This window comes from Zea mays, chromosome 3 (assembly GCF_902167145.1).
Source record: "Zea mays cultivar B73 chromosome 3, Zm-B73-REFERENCE-NAM-5.0, whole genome shotgun sequence".
NCBI classification, from domain to species: domain Eukaryota; kingdom Viridiplantae; phylum Streptophyta; class Magnoliopsida; order Poales; family Poaceae; genus Zea; species Zea mays.
The window spans coordinates 200,980,430-200,999,639 of record NC_050098.1 but is presented as its reverse complement, the minus strand read 5'-3'; the positions used below and the strand labels follow the sequence as shown (position 1 = coordinate 200,999,639).

The window sequence follows — 19,210 nt, the reverse complement described above, 5'->3', positions numbered from 1 at the left end:
AAACTTGGATGCCATGAATGATGGGGTGGTTGGGGTATTTATAGCCCCAACCACCAAACATGACCGTTGGTGGAGGCTGTCTGTCGTATGGTGCACCGGACAGTCCGGTGCACACCGGACATGTCCGGTGCGCCAGCCACGTCACCAAAGCCGTTGGATTCTGACCGTTGGAGCTTCTGTCTTCTGGGCCCGCCTGGATGTCCGGTGCACACCGGACATGTACTGTTCAATGTCCGGTGCGCCAGTATGGGCGTGCCTGACTTCTGCGCGCTTCTGGCGCGCATTGAATGCGCCTGCAGGTGACCGTTGGCGCGAAGTAGTCGTTGCTCTGCTGGTTCACCGGACAGTCCGGTGTACACCGGACATGTCCGGTGAATTATAGCGGAGCAGCCACTACGTTTTCCCGAGGCTGGCGAGTTCCTGGGGCGGCTCTTCCGTGGAGCACCGGACACTGTCCGGTGTACACCGGACAGTCCGGTGAATTTTAGCGGAGTGCCTCTGGAAATTCCCGAAGGTGGCAAGTTTGAGTTGGAGTCCTCTGGTGCACCGGACACTGTCCGGTGTACACCGGACAGTCCGGTGCCCCAGACCAGAGGTGCCTTCGGTTGTCCCTTTGCTCCTTTGTTGAATCCAATATTTGATCTTTTTATTGGCTAAGTGTGGACCTTTTACACCTGTATAACTTATACACTAGAGCAAACTAGTTAGTCCAATTATTTGTGTTGGGCAATTCAACCACCAAAACTATTTGGGAACTAGGTGTAAGCCTAATTCCCTTTCACTTAGTAAAGTAGTTAGCTCAATTGGTTGGATGGTTGTCAATTACCAAAACAAGAATGAAAATGGTGTTAGGCCTATTTACCTTTCAGGATGTGTATGTGGTACACTACTCACGATAATTCAGTGGTTGAGCCTCAAAACCACCTAGCGCTACGGATGGCGAGTTTCACCGAATTGTGGCCTCCAAACTCGGCGTTGCAGTCTGGCGAGAATCGGAGGAGGCACATAACGTCATCACGAAGAGTGTGACGAGGTGAAGCAACTTTGTGTGGAGCGTGTGACCGTCAGATGCATATTCCAGGAGTTGGTCTATTTTGCCCCTGGTTAAGTGGTTGAGCTCTATGTATTTAGGAGTAGTTTAGACTAGTGAAATAACCCCCTATAAATATGTGAGAGGGATGTTGTGTGCAACCATCTCTTCGGCTATTACATTGACACTTGTTAGAAAACCCTAGTTTCTATTTCCTAAGTTGCTCTAGTTCTTAGCCCAGAGATCCACAAGTGTTCTTGTGAATTCCACATCTATGTAATCAGGATTTTGAGAGGAAGGGTGGGCATAACCATTCATGGTCCAGTGTTTATGCAAATCGTGTCTTGATGATCTCGCTGCGATTTTGAATCAGTTTATCCTCTTTTAACCTCACTCTTTGGATTTTGTGAGAATCCTTGATTTCTTGAGTTGGGGATTGTTTTGAGGATTGCCTTGGGGTAAAGATCACTCTTTAGACCACTGCAATCATCTGGTTTGAGTAGTTTGTGGTCATGATCTGATCTGAACTCGTTTTGAAAACCCCCCAACAAACCCCTAGTCTAGTCTGTGTTTTCTGATCTATGATTGATTTACAGATTCGTTTGAGTTTAAATTTGGTGGAGACTTTGAAAACTCATTCGTGGTGTGTGCAAAATTTCAGCTCAATCGGAGTCCGTTTGAATCAGTTTGACATTTGAAAACTGCATTTTGAGCCGTTGAAAACAACACTAGATAACGACACGGTTTTGGGCCGATTCAGACTTTTCAGCGTCCAATTTGTGACCCGTTCATTTTGTTGGTATCATGTGATTCTAGGAATATTTTTGAAACATGAAATCACTAGTTGATTAATGTGCTTTTGTTTTGAGCGACTTCTTCATCTCCATTGAAGCTAACTGCTCAAATTTCAGTTTTGAACAACAGAATTTAATTGGCTTTGGTAGCCTTTTCGATCCTTCGGTACCTTGGATAGTGAATGCAAGTACATTTTGTATTATTTAGCATGAGTACCTCTCAGTCATCTCCATCATCTTCATCGGTCAAGCATGGATTGTTTGGACTAAAGCGATTATTTTCCTGCAGTGATTGCTTCAAATTGTTAGTTAAAGTGAGTATTTTCCTTGTAATGATTGCTTCAAATGTTGGTTTTACCATGCTTGTAGTGATTGTCTCTCTCTAGATGACACATGTCGTCTATCTGTTATCCAATAAGGATCCATATCCAAGGAACTGATAGGATGTATTTAGCTTGAAGTTGTCTAGATGTAAATAGGGCTAGTTGGGGTAGTTGAATTTTCATGAAGTGGTAAAACATCGGGGATATATTGTGAATCCTCGAATATTTGATCTGAGCCCAGCACCACGAAGTGGAAAGAATAAAACTTTCCAGGTTCCCTTTTACACAGACTGCAGAAACGATGACAGGGGGAGTGAATTATAGGCAGCGTCAGTGGAGACTAGAGAGTGAATAAAGCACCTACAACCCATTCATTCTCTCCATTCTACCATTCTATACAATGGTTTGGGCAAGGGCTCCGTATACATTCATAACATGCTGGCATGCTGCCATACATGAACTAAATGCACAACATATCATGCATTTCATAAGCACGCTAACTCTCAGCTTTCAGCCAATGAGCCAATTGCCTCTCACGGAACATTTCCCCAAGTTGTTCATATACATATTTTTGCTCCTCATAGGTTAGGTTTCTTATAATCTGAATGAAAAAGGTACACATTTGTTAGAATGACAGAAGATAAATTGCATAAAAAAGAACCGCAATAAATAAATAAAATTAAGTAATAATGATCCTCACCTGATCCAAGATTATCTCAACAGAGAAGTTCTGAGGTGCAATGAATGATTGGTGGTATATGTATGCAAACACTGCCATAACCATCTGGGGAAAAGGCAAGCAGAAATTTACGTTAATCTATAGCCTACAGACTGGTAATAAAATACGGGGTTTCTTCAGCTTGACAGGATTTTTTCCCTAACAAGTATTTAACAAACATCAAACACATTTATACCCAATAAAAGGTAGCATGTCTGCATAAAAGGAGAAATACAAAAACTATCCACAGAAATAAGGTTGCTACACCTGCCATCATTAGGCTTAGACAAATAGATTAGCCACAGCACAAAAGCCTCTTCTTACATTATTTCAACAGAATGAGAATGTTAAAAAGCTTGCATTATTCAAGTTGCATACCCATAAGTCACTAACATTTCCCTATAACGTTTCTTGAGATACTTACTTGACAATCCATTCTGTCAGTAATTCCACCATGCCCAGGTATGCTGTCACCAAAATCCTACATTTTTTGTAAAAAAAAGATATATCAATTTGAGTAAAACAATATTATTGATGCAAACAACGAAGTGGTGTATACCTTAATTTTAAAAGCCCTCTTGAAGCCACTCGCAAAAAATCCTCCAAATGGTGCTATTATTGATGCAAATAAACCTAGGGCTAAAGCATGCCACTGCACAGGCATAATAGCTAGTTCTTTCCATGGGAACTGTTAAGAAACGATGTATTCAAACAGAGTACAAAATCAAACATCTAGAAACTCTAGAAAGATAATGCAAAACCAATGATGATGTGGTACATTAAATATAAAAAAATGTGATATATATATATATATATATATATATATATATATCACATTTTTTTATATTTAATGTACCACATCAGTTTGCCTATGACAGTCTATTCTTCATCGTCGTGGCCTCCGACAGAGAGATCCTTTGTCTCCTTTTCTGTTCATCTTGGTCATCGATAATTGGATACTTTGGGCTTCTTGATTAATAAGGCCGAACAGGATGGACTGCTGCAGCCCCTTGCTCCACGTGCACTGCAGCACCAGGTCTCAACTCTATGCTGATGATGTGATCTTCCTTCGAGCGGCAGCCATGGATATCAATATTATTTTGGATATTCTTCAGCTTTTTGGAGAGGCTTCGGGATTACGTACGAATGTCCAGAAGAGCAGTGTGTAGATCAAGACCTTGTTGTGCTGCAGAATATACTGCCTTGTGAGTTGGCTGCTTTCCCTTGCTGTTATCTGGGTATACCACTTGCTATTAAAAAGCTATAAAAAGATCATGTTCAATTCATTATTGATAAGATTGCAAATCAACTCTCTGGATGGAAGAAGCTGGTCGGAAAGTGCACGTCCAATATGTTCTCACAGGGATGGTCATTTACTTGGCCATGGTTGTGGATCTTCCAGCCATTGATAAGATTCGTCGAGGTTTTCTTTGGAGAGGTAGAAGAGATGCAAAAGGTGAACACTATCATGTGGCATGGGGAAATGTTTGTAGGCCTCGTGAGCTGGGTGGTATAGGCATTTCCAGCATAAAAGAACTTGTTTGGTCGCTTAGAATGTGGTGGCTATGGCTGGCTAAAACTGAGCCAACTCGCCCATGGGCCTCTATCTATCCAAGTACCTGAGAAAGTGAAAGTTTTCTTCTCATTGGCTTTGCAAACTGAGCTTGGTAATGGTGCTACAACACTTTTCTTGTCCGATAGAGTTGGGGCACAGAATTGCGGGCTTGGCCCCTCGGCAATTTAGGATTATTCCTAAGAGAATGGTTAACAAGAGAACAGTGAGGACTGAGGGATGCTCCTTCAAACCAGAGTTGGATTTCTGATATTCAGGGGGCTCTTTCTGTCGGAGTTATTAATGAGTACCTCATCTTGTGGGATTTAATTAACTCGGTTCAACTAAGACCTCAAGTTGAAGACAAGCATTTTTTTCTGCCTACCTATGAATGGAAGTTCTCCTCGAAGAAAGCTTATATGGGTTTCTTTATTGGATCTATTGAATTTGAGCCTTTCCATAGAATATGGAAAACTTGCGAAAGGGCCTCTAGCTGAGTTGGTTAGGTGGTCTGAGTAGCTGTCATGTACGGCCACACATACGCCAGGCGTAGGAGAGCCCGCGATGTGCGCCGAGCTGGGCAGGCAGCAAAGACACATGCACAGCAGGTGAGTGGCTAGGATGGAAAGAAGCCATCTGATTGATTGCGCATGCAGCAAACATAGAAGGCGACCACCTGATTGATTGTGCATGCAGCAAACATAGAAGGAGATTGGCTAGGAGAGAAAGTAGCTAGCTGATTAGTATCCTTCCTATTTTGATTAGATCTTCAATCAAGGAGAACCTTCTCCATTTGTGTAAGCCGCCGGCTATATATAGCCATGTATGGTGGCACTTGGGAATCAATCAAGAATTACCTATCAAGTCTCTTCCTCTCTTCTCTAAACCGGCGACCAGGAGAACTTCTCCTGTCGACGGGTAGCTCGGCGTGGGGGCATAACCCTGCCGGCAACCACGGGTCAAGGCTACGATCTACGTAGCCGAGGTCCTCCTACCTTGGGCAATACCGCCCTTGACAACCTGGTATCACGAAGCCGACGATCCTCGTCTTCTTCACAACCATCAACTTCCACCACCGCAGCCACTAAACAGCCCTCAACCCCACCCTCGCCCTCAGCCTCCACCACTTCCACCGGTCACTCCAACACCATGTCGGAGCCCTCCATGGCCGACCTCATGGAGATGATGAAATCCTGGCATTCGGAGCTCAAGATGGAGATCAAGGAGATGAAGATCGAGATGGCTTCCTTGAAGGACAAGGCATCCTCGTCATCTGGCGTTGGTGGCGGCAATCGCATGGAGCCTCCTCGTGAACCGGATCGGCCCCCCAGGTTCCAGAAGTGGGATTTTCCCCGTTTTGACGGGAAGTCTGACCCGCGCCTCTTCCTCAACAAATGTGAGTCATATTTTCGTCAGCAGCGTACCATGGCCGAGGAGCGCGTCGGGATGGCGTCATACAACCTCGAAGACGTCGCCCAGGAATGGTTCATGCAACTTCAGGAGGACGAAGGCACGCCGTCGTGGGGACGTTTCAAAGATCTCATTGATCTGCGATTCGGACCAGCGCTGCGCTCGGCGCCCCTCTTCGAGCTGACGGAGTGCCGACGCACTGGGACGGTGGAGGAATACTCCAACCGCTTCCAGAGCCTCCTCTTCCGCGCTGGGCGGCTCGACGAAGCCCAGCGAGTCCAGCTCTTCACAGGAGGTCTGCTTCCACCCCTCAGCCACGCCGTCCGGCTTCACAACCCGGAGACGCTGACCGCGGCCATGAGCCTCGCTCGGCAAGTGGAGCTGATGGAGCTCGACAAGATGGCGGCAGCCCCGGCCAAGCCGGCGCATCGCGCTCTACCGGCCGCCATTAAACCTCAGCAGGCGCCCCACTCCTTGCGCTACCAGCACCACCGGCGGGTGCTGCGCCAGCCGCACGCGAGCGGCAACCGGGTCGTCGTCTCTCCGTGGAAGAACAGCAGGAACGCCGTCGGCTCGGGTTGTGCTTCAACTGCGATGAGCAGTACTCCCGCGGCCACAATCGCACCTGTCGCCGCCTCTTCTACGTTGAAGGCATTGAACTGGAGATGGCAGTCGACGCCGCGGGCGATGCTGTCCCAGCGGAGGAGGGCCCCATCTACTCCCTACATGCCGTGGCCGGAGTGCCAACCTTCGACACGCTACAGGTCCGAGCGTTCCTCGGGACCGCCGTGCTGGTCGCCCTCCTCGACACGGGATCCACGCACAACTTCATCGGCGAGCGTGCAGCGTACCGCTCCGGGATGCACATCCAACCGCGCCCAAGGCTCACCGCCACCGTGGCTAACGGCGAGCGCGTCACTTGCCCGGGGGTCATCCGCGACGCGTCGATCAGGGTGCAGGGCGACACGTTCCACGTCGACCTCTTCGTCATGCCCTTGGCAGGTTTCGACCTCGTCCTCGGCACGCAGTGGTTGGGAACCCTAGGGCCCATCGTCTGGGACGTCGCCGCGCGGACTATGCAGTTCCAGCGCGAGGGACACGCTGTCTGCTGGACCGGCCTCGCATCCTCGGACAAGCCGGCCGTCCGCGCAGTCACGGCGCCACCGACGCCGACACTACAGCTCCAGCCAGCCCAGGAGCCCCTCCTCGACGCCCTCCTTCACTCCCTCAGCCACGTCTTCACCGAGCCACGCGGTCTTCCACCCAAGCGCTCCCGTGACCACCGCATCATCCTCAAACCGGGAGCGCTGCCTGTGGCGGTCCGCCCGTACCGATACCCGGCGGCACACAAAGACGATCTCGAGCGGCAGTGCGCCGCCATGATCGAGCAAGGCATTGTCCGACGCAGCGACTCGGCGTTCTCCTCACCAGTACTTCTCGTCAAGAAGCCGGACGGCTCCTGGCGGTTCTGCGTCGACTACAGGGCGCTGAACGCGCTCACCGTCAAGGATGCGTTTCCGATTCCGGTGGTGGACGAGTTGCTGGACGAACTCCACGGCGCGAAGTTCTTCACCAAGCTCGACCTACCACCAGGTCCGGATGCGCCCGGGGGACGTCCACATGACGGCCTTCCGCACCCACGACGACCTCTACGAGTTCCTGGTGATGCCGTTCGGGCTGTGCAACGCCCCAGCGACGTTCCAGGCTTTGATGAATGACGTGCTGCGACCGTTTCTTCGTTGGTTTGTTCTTGTGTTCTTTGACGACATTTTGATCTACAGTAAGAGCTGGGGAGAACACCTTCGACACCTACGCGCCGTCCTCGAGGAGCTCCAACGCCACCAGCTGTTCCTAAAACGCACCAAGTGTGCGTTCGGCGCGACGAAGGTCGGCTACCTTGGCCACGTCATCTCCGAGGCGGGCGTCGCCATGGATCCGGCCAAAGTCCAGGCCATCCGGGACTGGCCCACGCCGCGATCCGCACGGGCGGTACGGGGTTTCCTCGGACTGATGGGCTATTACCGGAAGTTCGTCCACCACTACGGTACCGTGGCAGCGCCATTGACGGCCTTGTTGAAGAAGGATGGATTCTCTTGGAGCGCAGGAGCCGCGGAGGCGTTTGTCGCCCTCAAGGACGCGATCACCTCGGCCCCCGTCCTCACCATGCCGGACTTCTCCAAGCCATTCGTCGTTGAGTGCGACGCATCGTCCCACGGTTTCGGCGCGGTGATGGTCCAGGGGGGCCACCCCATCGCGTTCTTCAGCCAGGCTGTCTCACCCCGTCATCAAGCGCTGGCGGCTTACGAACGTGAGCTCATCGGCCTCGTCCTAGCGGTTCGACACTGGAGGCCGTACCTTTGGGGACGCCGGTTCCTCGTCAAAACCAACCACTACAGCCTCAAGTACCTGCTGGACCAGCGGCTCGCGACGCTTCCGCAGCATCATTGGGTCGGCAAGCTCCTGGGCTTCGATTTCTCCGTCGAATATAAGCCGGGGTCAACCAATGTGGTGGCGGATGCCCTCTCCCGCCGCGACACGCCGAATTATGGGGCGCTGCTGGCCCTCTCGGCACCGCATTTCGACGTCCTGGACCGTCTTCGTCAGGCACAGCTCACCGATCCAGCACTCACTGCCATTCGTGGCGAAGTGCAGGCCGGCACCAAGCGCGCGCCGTGGGAGGTGGTTGACAGGATGGTCCAGTACGCGGGCCGGCTCTACCTACCCCCTTCTTCACCGCTGCTCCGTGAACTGCTCGCAGTTGTGCATGCCGAGGGCCACGAAGGGGTCCAGCGCACGCTACACCGCCTTCGACGTGACTTCCATTTCCCTAACATGAAGCAGGTGGTCCAAGATTATGTCCGGGAGTGCCCTACCTGCCAGCGCCACAAGTCAGAGCACCTACACCCGGCCGGACTCCTCCTTCCCCTACCAATTCCGCAGGGAGTCTGGACAGATGTGGCGCTGGACTTCGTCGAAGCCCTGCCCCGAGTGCGCGGCAAGTCCGTCATCTTGACGGTGGTGGACAGATTCAGCAAGTACTGCCACTTTATTCCACTGGCACACCCCTACTCAGCAGAGTCCGTGGCTCAGGCATTCTTCGCAGAGATTGTACGCCTTCATGGGGTGCCGCAGTCCTTGGTGTCGGACCGCGACGTCGTGTTCACCTCCAAGTTCTGGAAGGAGATCATGCGGTTGATGGGGACCAGTCTCCACATGACGTCGGCTTTCCACCCTCAGTCAGACGGTCAGTCCGAGTCGGCGAACAGGGTAATCATCATGTACCTGCGGTGCCTAACGAGCAATCGGCCTCGCCAGTGGCTCCAATGGCTCCCATGGGCGGAGTACGTCTTCAACACCGCCTACCAGAGCTCTCTCCGCGACACGCCTTTCAAGATCGTCTACGGGCGTGAGCCTCCGTCCATCCGGTCCTATGAACCGGGGGACACACGTGTTGCGGCAGTGGCTAGAACCATGGAGGAGCGTGAAGAGTTCCTCGCTGATGTCCGCCATCGGCTGGAACAGGCACAGGCTGTCCAGAAGAAGTATTATGACCAGGGACACCGCGTTGTCACGTACCAGGTGGGTGAATGGGTGCTGCTCCATCTCCGACACCGCTCCCCTGCCTCCCTCGCCACTGACTCCACCGGCAAGCTGAAGCCCCGGTTCTATAGGCCCTACCGTGTGCTGGAACTCATCAACGAGGTCGTTGTCCGCCTCGAGCTTCCAGCCCGCGCTCGCATCCACGACGTGTTTCATGTGGGCGTCCTCAAAAAGTATCACGGCACACCACCGCAGGTTACACCGCCACTACCCCCACTTCACCATGGGGCAGTCACCTTGGAGCCAGCTAGGGCCATCCGAACCCGGCTCAACCGCGGTGTACGCCAGGTGCTGGTGCAGTGGAAAGATCAGTCGCCTGCATCTGCGACTTGGGAGGACATGGACACTTTCACCGACAAATTCCCAACCTTTCAGCTCGAGGACGAGCTGCTTCTTGAGGAGCGGAGAGATGTCATGTACGGCCACACATACGCCAGGCGTAGGAGAGCCCGCGATGTGCGCCGAGCTAGGCAGGCAGCAAAGGCACATGCGCAGCAGGTGAGTGGCTAGGATGGAAAGAAGCCATCTGATTGATTGCGCATGCAGCAAACATAGAAGGCGACCGCCTGATTGATTGTGCATGCAGCAAACATAGAAGGAGATTGGCTAGGAGAGAAAGTAGCTAGCTGATTAGTATCCTTCCTATTTTGATTAGATCTTCAATCAAGGAGAACCTTCTCCATTGGTGTAAGCCGCCGGCTATATATAGCCATGTATGGTGGCACTAGGGAATCAATCAAGAATTACCTATCAAGTCTCTTCCTCTCTTCTCTAAACCGGCGACCAGGAGAACTCCTGTCGACGGGTAGCTCGGCGTGGGGGCATAACCCTGCCGGCAACCACGGGTCAAGGCTACGATCTACGTAGCCGAGGTCCTCCTACCTTGGGCAATACCGCCCTTGACAGTAGCACTCCTCAGGTCCTGGGTTCGACTCCCCGTGGGAGCGAATTTCAGGCTGTGGTTAAAAAAATCCCCTCGTTTGTCCCACGCCAAAGCACAGGTCTAAGGCTCAGCCCCGGTCATGATCGTTCTCACATGGGCTTCGATGCCGCTGTGTATGGGTGGGGCAGGGGTTCGGGGGTTTTCTCGACCTGCGTGAGAAGGTCTTCTTCTTAATACAATGCTCGGGGCTGTCTTAATACAATGCTCGGGGCTGTCTTACCCCCGCAGGTCGAGTTTTTTTTTAGAATATGGAAAACTTGGGCTCCACCAAACACTAAGTTTTTTATGTGGCTGGTTGCACACAGGAAGGTTTGGACAATAGATAGGCTGCAAAAAAGAGGTATGGACCATTCGGAGAGGTATCCATTATGTGATCAGGATCATGAAACTTTGGACCATAAGTTAATTGGATGTGTTTTTGCTCGAGAATTTTGGTTCAAGCTGCTTTTTCAAGTGAACCTTCAGCATTAGCCCCCCAATATGATGATGGTGTTTCCTGGAGTGGTGGAGAGAGTTGAGCACCCAGGTCTTTGGAATCGCAAGGGATGGCCTTAATTCTCTTGTCATTCTGGAAGTTTGGACCTTATGGAAGCATCACAATCGTTGTCTTTTTGACAATAAGAGCCCCAATATTGTTGATGCTATTAGAAGAGTTGGGTTGGAGGTTGATTTATGGGAGATGGCTGGTGCAAAGATGTCCTTGCTCACTGCCCCATCCCAGGCCTCCCTGCTAGTTAGCTAGTTGTGCGTGTGCCGCTGCTTTGTGGTAGTTGTTTTAATCGTGTTTAGCCATGGATGGGTTTATGTATGCCTGCTATTGGCCACCATAGGGCCCCCCTTTTTTGTAACTGTAACTGTAACCGTTTTGGACCTTTCGGACCCTTCCTCTTCTTTAATATATTATCACGCAGTTCTCCTGCGTTTTCGAGAAAAAAAAACAAATGTACTAGTATGTTCTACAATGTGCTATATCAAAAAAGGTATTGCAGAGTTAGTACATATTTTCATCCCATTTTTTCAAGTTCAATATATATTAAGAATCAGCCTTTTCTACAGCAATGCACAGAAAAATAATCTGGAAGGAAAACTCCGTTTCTCTTGGAACGATTGATTAGGGATAACAATCAAAAGCCATGCAAAATGTCTAAGTGCAATACGAGCTAGTATAGGTTTCAAAATACCATACTGCAATTATGGTGAGGAACCTTTATGATTGAGAACATTGCAATGACGCCATCTTAGAGGACAATAAATAATATCAAAATGAATAAATTGAGCAAAAAAAATCCTCACCCAATGCGGCACCCACTCTCCCAATGAGTAATGCTCTGGCTTAAACATTGGACCAGGATCACAATAAAGCCACCCAGTCAACAGATCCTGAAATTATGTGCATAAAAAAATTAGCAACGCAACAGCAACTTAGCCATACAACAATCATATTCTGAAGAAAATCTATGTAACCTTTCTTGGGCATGTCAACCATTGCGAATGGCCCATTACATTTGCTAACTGCCACAGAAAAAAGGGAAGTAAGCAACACATCATCTTGAACTAAAAACAAATCGCATTTTTTTACAGACAGAAATTTATAGTGTATTATTATTTAAAAATCAACCCCTTAAGGGTTGTATTCAGGTGTATTACCAGAAGAACATAAACCATGAGTAGCCAAATAAATCTTCACCTTGCAACATGTTTTAACTTGTAAGGCTGATAATAAATTGGTTTTGTCCCACAAGTCATCTTTGGATCAAAGGCAGGTTTAGATTAATTGCAATGTCACCGGGTTCATTATCAGATAGCAATAGTTCAAGTGTCCCTGACTTTCGGTGTTTAGACCTTTCACCGGTTTGGTAAATATGGAGGCATGAATGCCAAGTCACAGAAAATGTGCTGAGGGTTTTCTGTTTTTTCTCCATGTAAATATGTAATAGACAAAAAATATCAAAAGCTTCTGTGAGTTACGCAAGGGAAAAACGCCTACTGCACAAGAAACATATAAGTAACATAATTGAAGTGCAAGTGATCAATGAGAAGGGAGATCAGAGTTTTGCTGGTGACTGATAATTAACAAAAGAAAATGTGGGTGCTTAGTAACATGTAATTCAATCACTGACTACATGTGTATACAGAAAAAAAAAACATAAGCAGGTGATACTATAACACACCAGTAGGACCATGGAAACATTTAGTGCTAGAAGATAGAAGTAAAGCCTCTAATTTAGAAACGTTCCCATGTAGGCCTACACTTCAAGACAATGTGCCATTACACGTGCATAAAAACAAAGGGGTAACACTATAGACAAATGTCGTCATTTCCAAAAAAAAGTCGCTATAAACTATCCTGATGAGGAATCAGGAATTTAACAAAGTCTCACCAGAAACGCAGAGATGATAGTTGTCACTGATGCACCAATAAAACCTTCCCAAGTTTTCTTTGGAGACAACTTGATTAATGGTGTTCTCCCAAGAAAGAACCCAAATAAATAAGCAAAAATATCGTTGATCACAATAAGTGAAGCAGGCAAAAGAAACCTGAGTAAACATAACATTGTAAATGCGCCAAGTTCATTAATCGTTGCGTAACACAAATTACTTGAGTAAATTAAACAATCGGAACAAATATCTTCCACAATATATATTTAGAGATATGCATCACTAGTCCCATAGAATATTCCAAACTCAACTCGAATTGAAAAAATAAAAGAGAAGAACACTTCCCATGAAAAAAGTACAAAAAGGAAATATCAAGGCACAGAAGTCAGACAGGGGCAGAGCACACTATACCATAAGATATTCTGCAACATCTAACGTGTTACTAAATTGTCCGACCAATCGCCGTTACTCGCAATTAGTCTGGCTTATTGGTCCACGGACCACAAAAATCCACGATTTGGCACTCCAAGGCGACTAGTGCAATTAGAAATCTGATCTTCGAATTAATCATGATTAGTCATCTTATTAGCTCAGGGACAACTAGTAGCCATATGCCTGTGCAGTTTGTAGTTGTGCACTGGTGCTATAGTCTAGTAGCAATACTTAACTACTTAACACAGGTTGGCAAGTAGGCTGCTCAACGAGCCGACTAGCCACCAACTAACTGGACCTGGTCAATTAATTGGATTAGTCAGCTGATCGGTTTACTCATATGGCTATGAAATTAGAAAATGCTGGATGTAATTACAAGCCTTTGCTATCACACAAACTCGTACAGGCCAATACAGCCAACCAAGAGCGTGGTACCAATGTTGCTGAAGTAAAAAATGCAGACTGTAAATGATGTAAAGAGGCACATAGTGTTGGATAATGAAAGTGCAAAACTTTCCTCTCAAATTGAGAGGCTCAAGGTTACTATACTTTTTACAGCTGTACAAAAAATAAGTCAGAATTAAGTCCACAAATTCTAGTGAATCTGCAAGTTTACAGCAGATGAAAGACAAAATTGCAAGATTCATTTTCCGGAAGACATGGATCATGGAAGCTTTCTGATGATGGTGGAAATACCAAATCAATACATGTCTAACCTAAACTGAACAAAAATAGCTAAGCACTCCATATATCCCAAAAATGTTGAAACTCTAAACAGGTTATTCATAAAGGAACGAATCACTTACCAGAATATCCCTTCAAATATGTTTGCCACAGTGAAAGCAGACTGTGCAAAAACTGTTAAAAGTATCATGTGTGTCCAGGCATACTGTTTGAACTGATACTTGTATGTCTTTTTCTTGAGAGTCAAAATAAACCATACAAACCCTGGATCAAAGGAGCCATAAATACTAACTTTTTGCTAGGTACGAACCAGAAATTTATGATAAGCTGGTTATCTGCTATTAAATCATGACTATCAACACATGCAATCAAGTTAAATTCATGATACTTTCCAAGATAACTAGTATGTATGCATGTAACAGTAATCACTTAGGCAGGCAAAGGCATGTATGATCACTTAGTCACTTAGGCAAGCATGTATGAGGGGGACAATACAGGCAGACATTTGCAGACTCATGCCAAATGTGGTGATATGTCCAATGATCAAACCTAATGAAAATAAAATTTTCATCCGCTAATGTTCATACGAAGAATAACACAAAAGCCCAACCATGAATTCTCCCATTAAAATAAAGTGGAACACTACTGGCCAAACAATAACTAGCACAATTTGCGGGGAAAAAAACATTGAAGCAATTATGGGATTCCTTGAACTAAAATCTAGCATAGTAGACTATTATATGTTAGACATTATTGACAGAAAAGGATAGGATATAGTCTATTTTGCCCCCATCCACTCCAAAATGTAGGTTGTTTTGGTTATGTCCTACGAAAGGGCCTCTATGGTTAAGGCTTTTGAGTAGCACCTCCAGGTCCCGGGTTCAATCCCCCTTGGGGGCAAATTTCGGGCTCCCCTCGTCGTGCCCCACCCGCTCTCAGGTTACATCATGCGTGCCACCCTCCGATTGGGCCGTTGCAGAGTGGGCGGTGACGACCCGCTAGTGATGGGGGCCAGAGTTAAGAGATTTTCTCGATCGGGACCATGTTTCGGTCTCTTCTTAATGTAATATCGGGAGGATAGTCTTTCCCTCCTCGTCCGAGTTTTTTTTGGTTATGTCCTAAGTCAAATTTCTCTTACTTTAACAAATTTCTAGAAAAAATATATTATCATCAATACCAAATACTTGAAATATCAAGAACATTTCATGATGAATTTTACAAAACTAATTTCACTTTGTAGATGTTGGTGTATGTTTTCATGAACTTGGTCAAAGTTAGAGAAAAATGACTTACAACTAAGACAAAAATGGCCTACAGGGGGGTATAAGACCTTTTAACACGAGATCAAACTAGAAAAAACAGAATCGCTTTGAATATTCCAAATTGAATATGAAGTTTTTGTAACATATTTACTAGAGGAAATTATTGCATGTTCCATGGGATACTGAGCCTACCTGCAATATAAAGGAAATAGCAGATAAACATCTGATACTTAATTAGGCCACTGACGACCTTATAAAGCAAGTGATCTGAAGTCACTGTATTCACCAGCTGACGACTAAGAAAGCGCCCATAAGTGTACAGCATTGCCGTGAAAAAGAAGTGCCTACAATAGGAAATAATACTTGGGCATAAACGTCACAACAGAAAAAAAAAATACTGTTGAAAAGCATGGCAGCTGTGAAATTGACAAATTTCTGTTTAAACTTGGTAGGATCAAAATGAACCATTGCTTACCAATTCAGGACCCTGAACCCTGGCAGTTGTTTCTCTTCACTGGATTTTCTGAGTAAATTGAAAAGTTCTCTTGCCATGTATATTTGAATCACAACCACCATAGCCCAGATATATAGATGACCCATATAAATAATAAAGGCAAAGCCTCCAATCATCCATACTGTAGAATACGTACGGGTAAGCATTGATTTATATTTGTTCTGATCATTGACAAGCAATGGCTGTCCATTAGCTCTATTCCCATCTGTGGTAGCCTGAAAAAATGACCAAGATTAGTACGTAAAAGAGCACCTGAAACAGGCTGCTGCTCTAGCTTGAACCATGCTTCAGTGTATTAGCTGAAATCTAGAGAGAGAGAGAGAGAGAGAGAGCAGAGCGCAATAAAGAGCAAAAGGAACAAGAAATTACTAACCTCAGTTGGATGTTTGCGACGTCTTACACGTCCTACATGAGAAGCAGAAACATCGCTAGAGCTTGTGTCCCTTTGCATCACTGGTACTCAAAAAGTTACTAAAAAGAAAATAAAAGGCAACAGTCAATCAGACCAGATTTGATTATAAGATGAAATACAAAATGTGTAGAAATCAACACATGTATGAGATAATCTATGGGCATTAGAACTGATTAAAAAATCCTTGGAACAAAACGCTTGATCAGTGCTCTGCTAAAAATTCAATGGTACACTGATTGAACACCGGGCAAGCAAAACTCATTATAACAATAAATCCAAAGGGGTCTCAAACAAAGGGCGTGCGGACAGCAGGTTCAGCTGAAACTGAACCCCAGACAGTTTTGGAAAAAACGAACACAAACCAGTATTACCCAAAAGACAAATTGCTTTAGATGAACTGGAGCACCGTGCCAGTCCTAGGAAGGAATGTTTGGATTTGAGGGACGGTAAAGGAACTAACAAAACGAGCAAGCATCCATCTAACTCCAATCAATCTAGGGTTCCTCGCCACTCCAGAACATCCAACTCCAATCAATCTAGGGTTTCTCACCAAAACAGCTAGGTGCCCTGTTTTAAACGGAGGAGACCTGCAACGGCTGGCTAAGCGCGACCCCGCCAGGCCAGGGTACGGGAAGAGGAATGGAGGAAGGGGATTGGTGTGAGGAGCCGCCTGTGATTACTTTTTCCTCAGTAGTCTCCCGTAACCGTAACCCAGAAAAATACGTAGTGCTTCCTTACTGTGGCACGGAAGTATTTTGTCAAGTCTACTGGCGTTGCCTTGTTCGCGGCTTCCCGCGTCTATACAACGCTAATGATCGGCGCAACAAACAAGCACATCGTTCTCGCGATTATTAATGGGTGCGCGCAACCGCTCATCTAGAGCCGTCCCAAATCGTCTCAATTAACAACCGCGGCACCGTCCAATGAACAGCTGACAATTGCAGTTTGTGATGACATATTCCCCCAAAGCAACGAGTCGCCGCCGGCGCAACAACACAGCCATGAGCTAACCACGTTGGCGCCAACCATCCAGAGCAAGCACGCCATAAGCTGAAGTGCTAAACCGACGCAGTCAGCCTGCAGGAGCAACAGCGAAAAGTAGCGTCACTGGGAGACGGAGATACCTCGAGGTCGCGGAGCAGGAGAGGGTGGCCGGTTCAGAGTTGGAACCAGGGGAGTACGCAGCAGCACAGCCGCCTCGCCGGCGACGGGGGCGACGTGCGTGGAGCGGGATTCTGTGGAGAAACCGCGGGTCCGCGGCCTGCACCGTGCTGCTTCGGGAAGGGCGGAGATGGGAGAGAAGCCTGCGCGAGAGTTGTGGGCTTGTGGCGCTCCGTTTCCCAGCTGCTCCTTGTCGGTCCACGGGAATCAGAATTCGTTCCTTTAACCCCTCTTTTGGCACAGAATCCAAAATGCTTTGCAACCTATCCCAACCATGAATTTATATATTCATCAACTAGTAGGGTATCCAGTAATCATGTATAACGCTGAGTCGGTGAAACAGTTTTCTAAAGGGTGTTTGAATGTACTACAACTAATAGTTAGTTGGCTAAAAAATGTTAGTAAAATTAGCTAGCTAACAATTAACTACCTAACTATTAACTAATTTATCAAAAATAGCTAATAGCTGAACTATTAGCTAGGTTGTTTGGATGTTTCAACTAATTTTAGTCACTAACTATTAGCTCTATTGCATTCAAACACCCCGAGACAACTAAAATACAACGTGATATAATCCCAAGTTTTAGATAATAAATACAATCAAGACACAATATATATAGAGAGTCTGTGTAGAGACGGGCTCTTCAGGAAGAGTCTGTCTCTTGATTTTTACTTAACCCCCTAGAAACTTCTCAAGAGACCCTTCATTTAATTGAGTTGTACATGCCCAAGTACAATAATGGGCTCTAAGCATGCTTACCTGGCATTTTTGCTTATGTAGAAGAGAGACATAAAAAAGTAGAGGGAGTTGGCTCTCATGCAAGAGTTAGGTGCTTCACGGACATCAAGACAAAAGGATGAAAGAGAAAGAGACAAAGGATTCATTTAAGAGCCAACTTTATTATATAAGTAAAAATGTGATATGACACTATAATAAAAATAGTTTTAAAATAAAAAAATCATGTTTTTATGATATTCAGGACATAGAGAGATATAATATATACTAGATAATTAAAACAAGAAGCATATCATTAAGAAAATAAAATTTTATGAAACCTATTTGTACCCTAAAGTTATAGTGTCTATATAAATCAATAGGTGTAAAATTGCTTATAATTTTCAGCATTAAAACTGCTCTAAATATAAGATAATAGACCATTTGACCTATCTTGTTGAAAAAATATACCCAATTGGATTCATTAGTGGTTAGTGCGTTTAGATCAAATTTTTGTTATAATATTTGAACTATGCCCCGATTCAAAATAGGAAAAAGAAGAAGAAAGATCTAACCGAATCAGGTCACTGGTGTGTCAATTCAAACTTTTTAGGCTAAATGATTTGACCAGAAGTTTTGTTCTGGAAATCCGATGAAAACTATTTTCTCATTATTTTAATTAATTATGAGGCTCATGAGGACTAAGGCATGTTTAGAAGCTTAGTATGTTTTTAGTTTTGAAGCAATACTACGCTATTTGATGACTGTAGTATTCAAAGCTAAAATATGTTTCGTTGGTATAGGTAAAACAAAAAATTTAATGTCATGGTTTACCCAAAAATATGGTATTTTGGAGTGACCTCAGTTTTCTCGTGTTCTCTCTACACATACTTGGGTTTTCTAATATAACCGAACAAATTTTAGTTTAAGCAATAATATGGTAAAGTAATAGTATTTCAGTCATATACAATTGTAAACTATGGTATTTTAAAGTTATAGTATTTTAAAATTTTATTATCAAGCATGCCCTAAGGTGGTGTGTGGCGTGGCTCTAGACTAAAACTCTAAGGAAGAACTCGCTAAAGCCAGCCAAACATCCATAGAATTTTGATGGCTACACTAGGAATTTGTGGAGTGTCCCTTTTACTACTCTGAAATCATTAAAAATAAATCAGACATAAGGTTTAAAGTTATTTACCCAACACTGCCACTAATCATGATAAATCAACCTATACTCGAGAGCAGAGTTGTTCCTGAAAGGGAAATGGGCTCGAAACCATT

At 46.0% G+C, this 19,210-nt stretch overlaps 1 protein-coding gene across 6 annotated transcripts; it reads right to left on the bottom strand.

Moving 5' to 3' along the window:
- Nucleotides 1-2,278: 2,278 nt before the first annotated feature.
- LOC100284438 (uncharacterized) lies at nucleotides 2,279-17,467 on the bottom strand. Of its 6 annotated transcripts, none has more exons than NR_182104.1 (13): nucleotides 17,178-17,467; nucleotides 16,015-16,112; nucleotides 15,603-15,856; nucleotides 15,320-15,471; nucleotides 13,988-14,129; nucleotides 12,752-12,908; nucleotides 11,835-11,882; nucleotides 11,664-11,750; nucleotides 3,722-4,099; nucleotides 3,425-3,553; nucleotides 3,290-3,346; nucleotides 2,848-2,931; nucleotides 2,279-2,748 (listed from the first exon to the last, which is right to left on the bottom strand). NR_182104.1 is itself a non-coding variant. In NM_001157333.2 (12 exons), the coding sequence occupies exons 2-12, from the start codon at nucleotides 16,090-16,092 to the stop codon at nucleotides 2,644-2,646; spliced, it is 1,293 nt and encodes a 430-aa protein (NP_001150805.1). In that variant the 5' UTR covers nucleotides 16,093-16,112; nucleotides 17,178-17,467; the 3' UTR covers nucleotides 2,279-2,643. The 6 variants fall into 6 exon arrangements, 4 of the variants coding, with proteins under 4 accessions (NP_001150805.1, XP_008672961.1, XP_008672958.1 ...); NR_182063.1 differs by having other exon boundaries at nucleotides 3,722-4,051; NM_001157333.2 differs by lacking the exon at nucleotides 3,722-4,099.
- Between the last annotated feature and the right edge of the window lie 1,743 nt (nucleotides 17,468-19,210).

Coding starts and splice junctions, on each gene's coding strand:
- LOC100284438 (NM_001157333.2), bottom strand. CDS start 16,092: ATGCAAAGGGACACAAGCTCTAGCGATGTTTCTGCTTCTCATGTAGGA. Junction 11,751..11,834: donor GGTTGACATGCCCAAGAAAG/GTTACATAGATT, acceptor ACATAATTTCAG/GATCTGTTGACTGGGTGGCT. Junction 3,554..11,663: donor GAGAGTGGGTGCCGCATTGG/GTGAGGATTTTT, acceptor GTTTCTTAACAG/TTCCCATGGAAAGAACTAGC.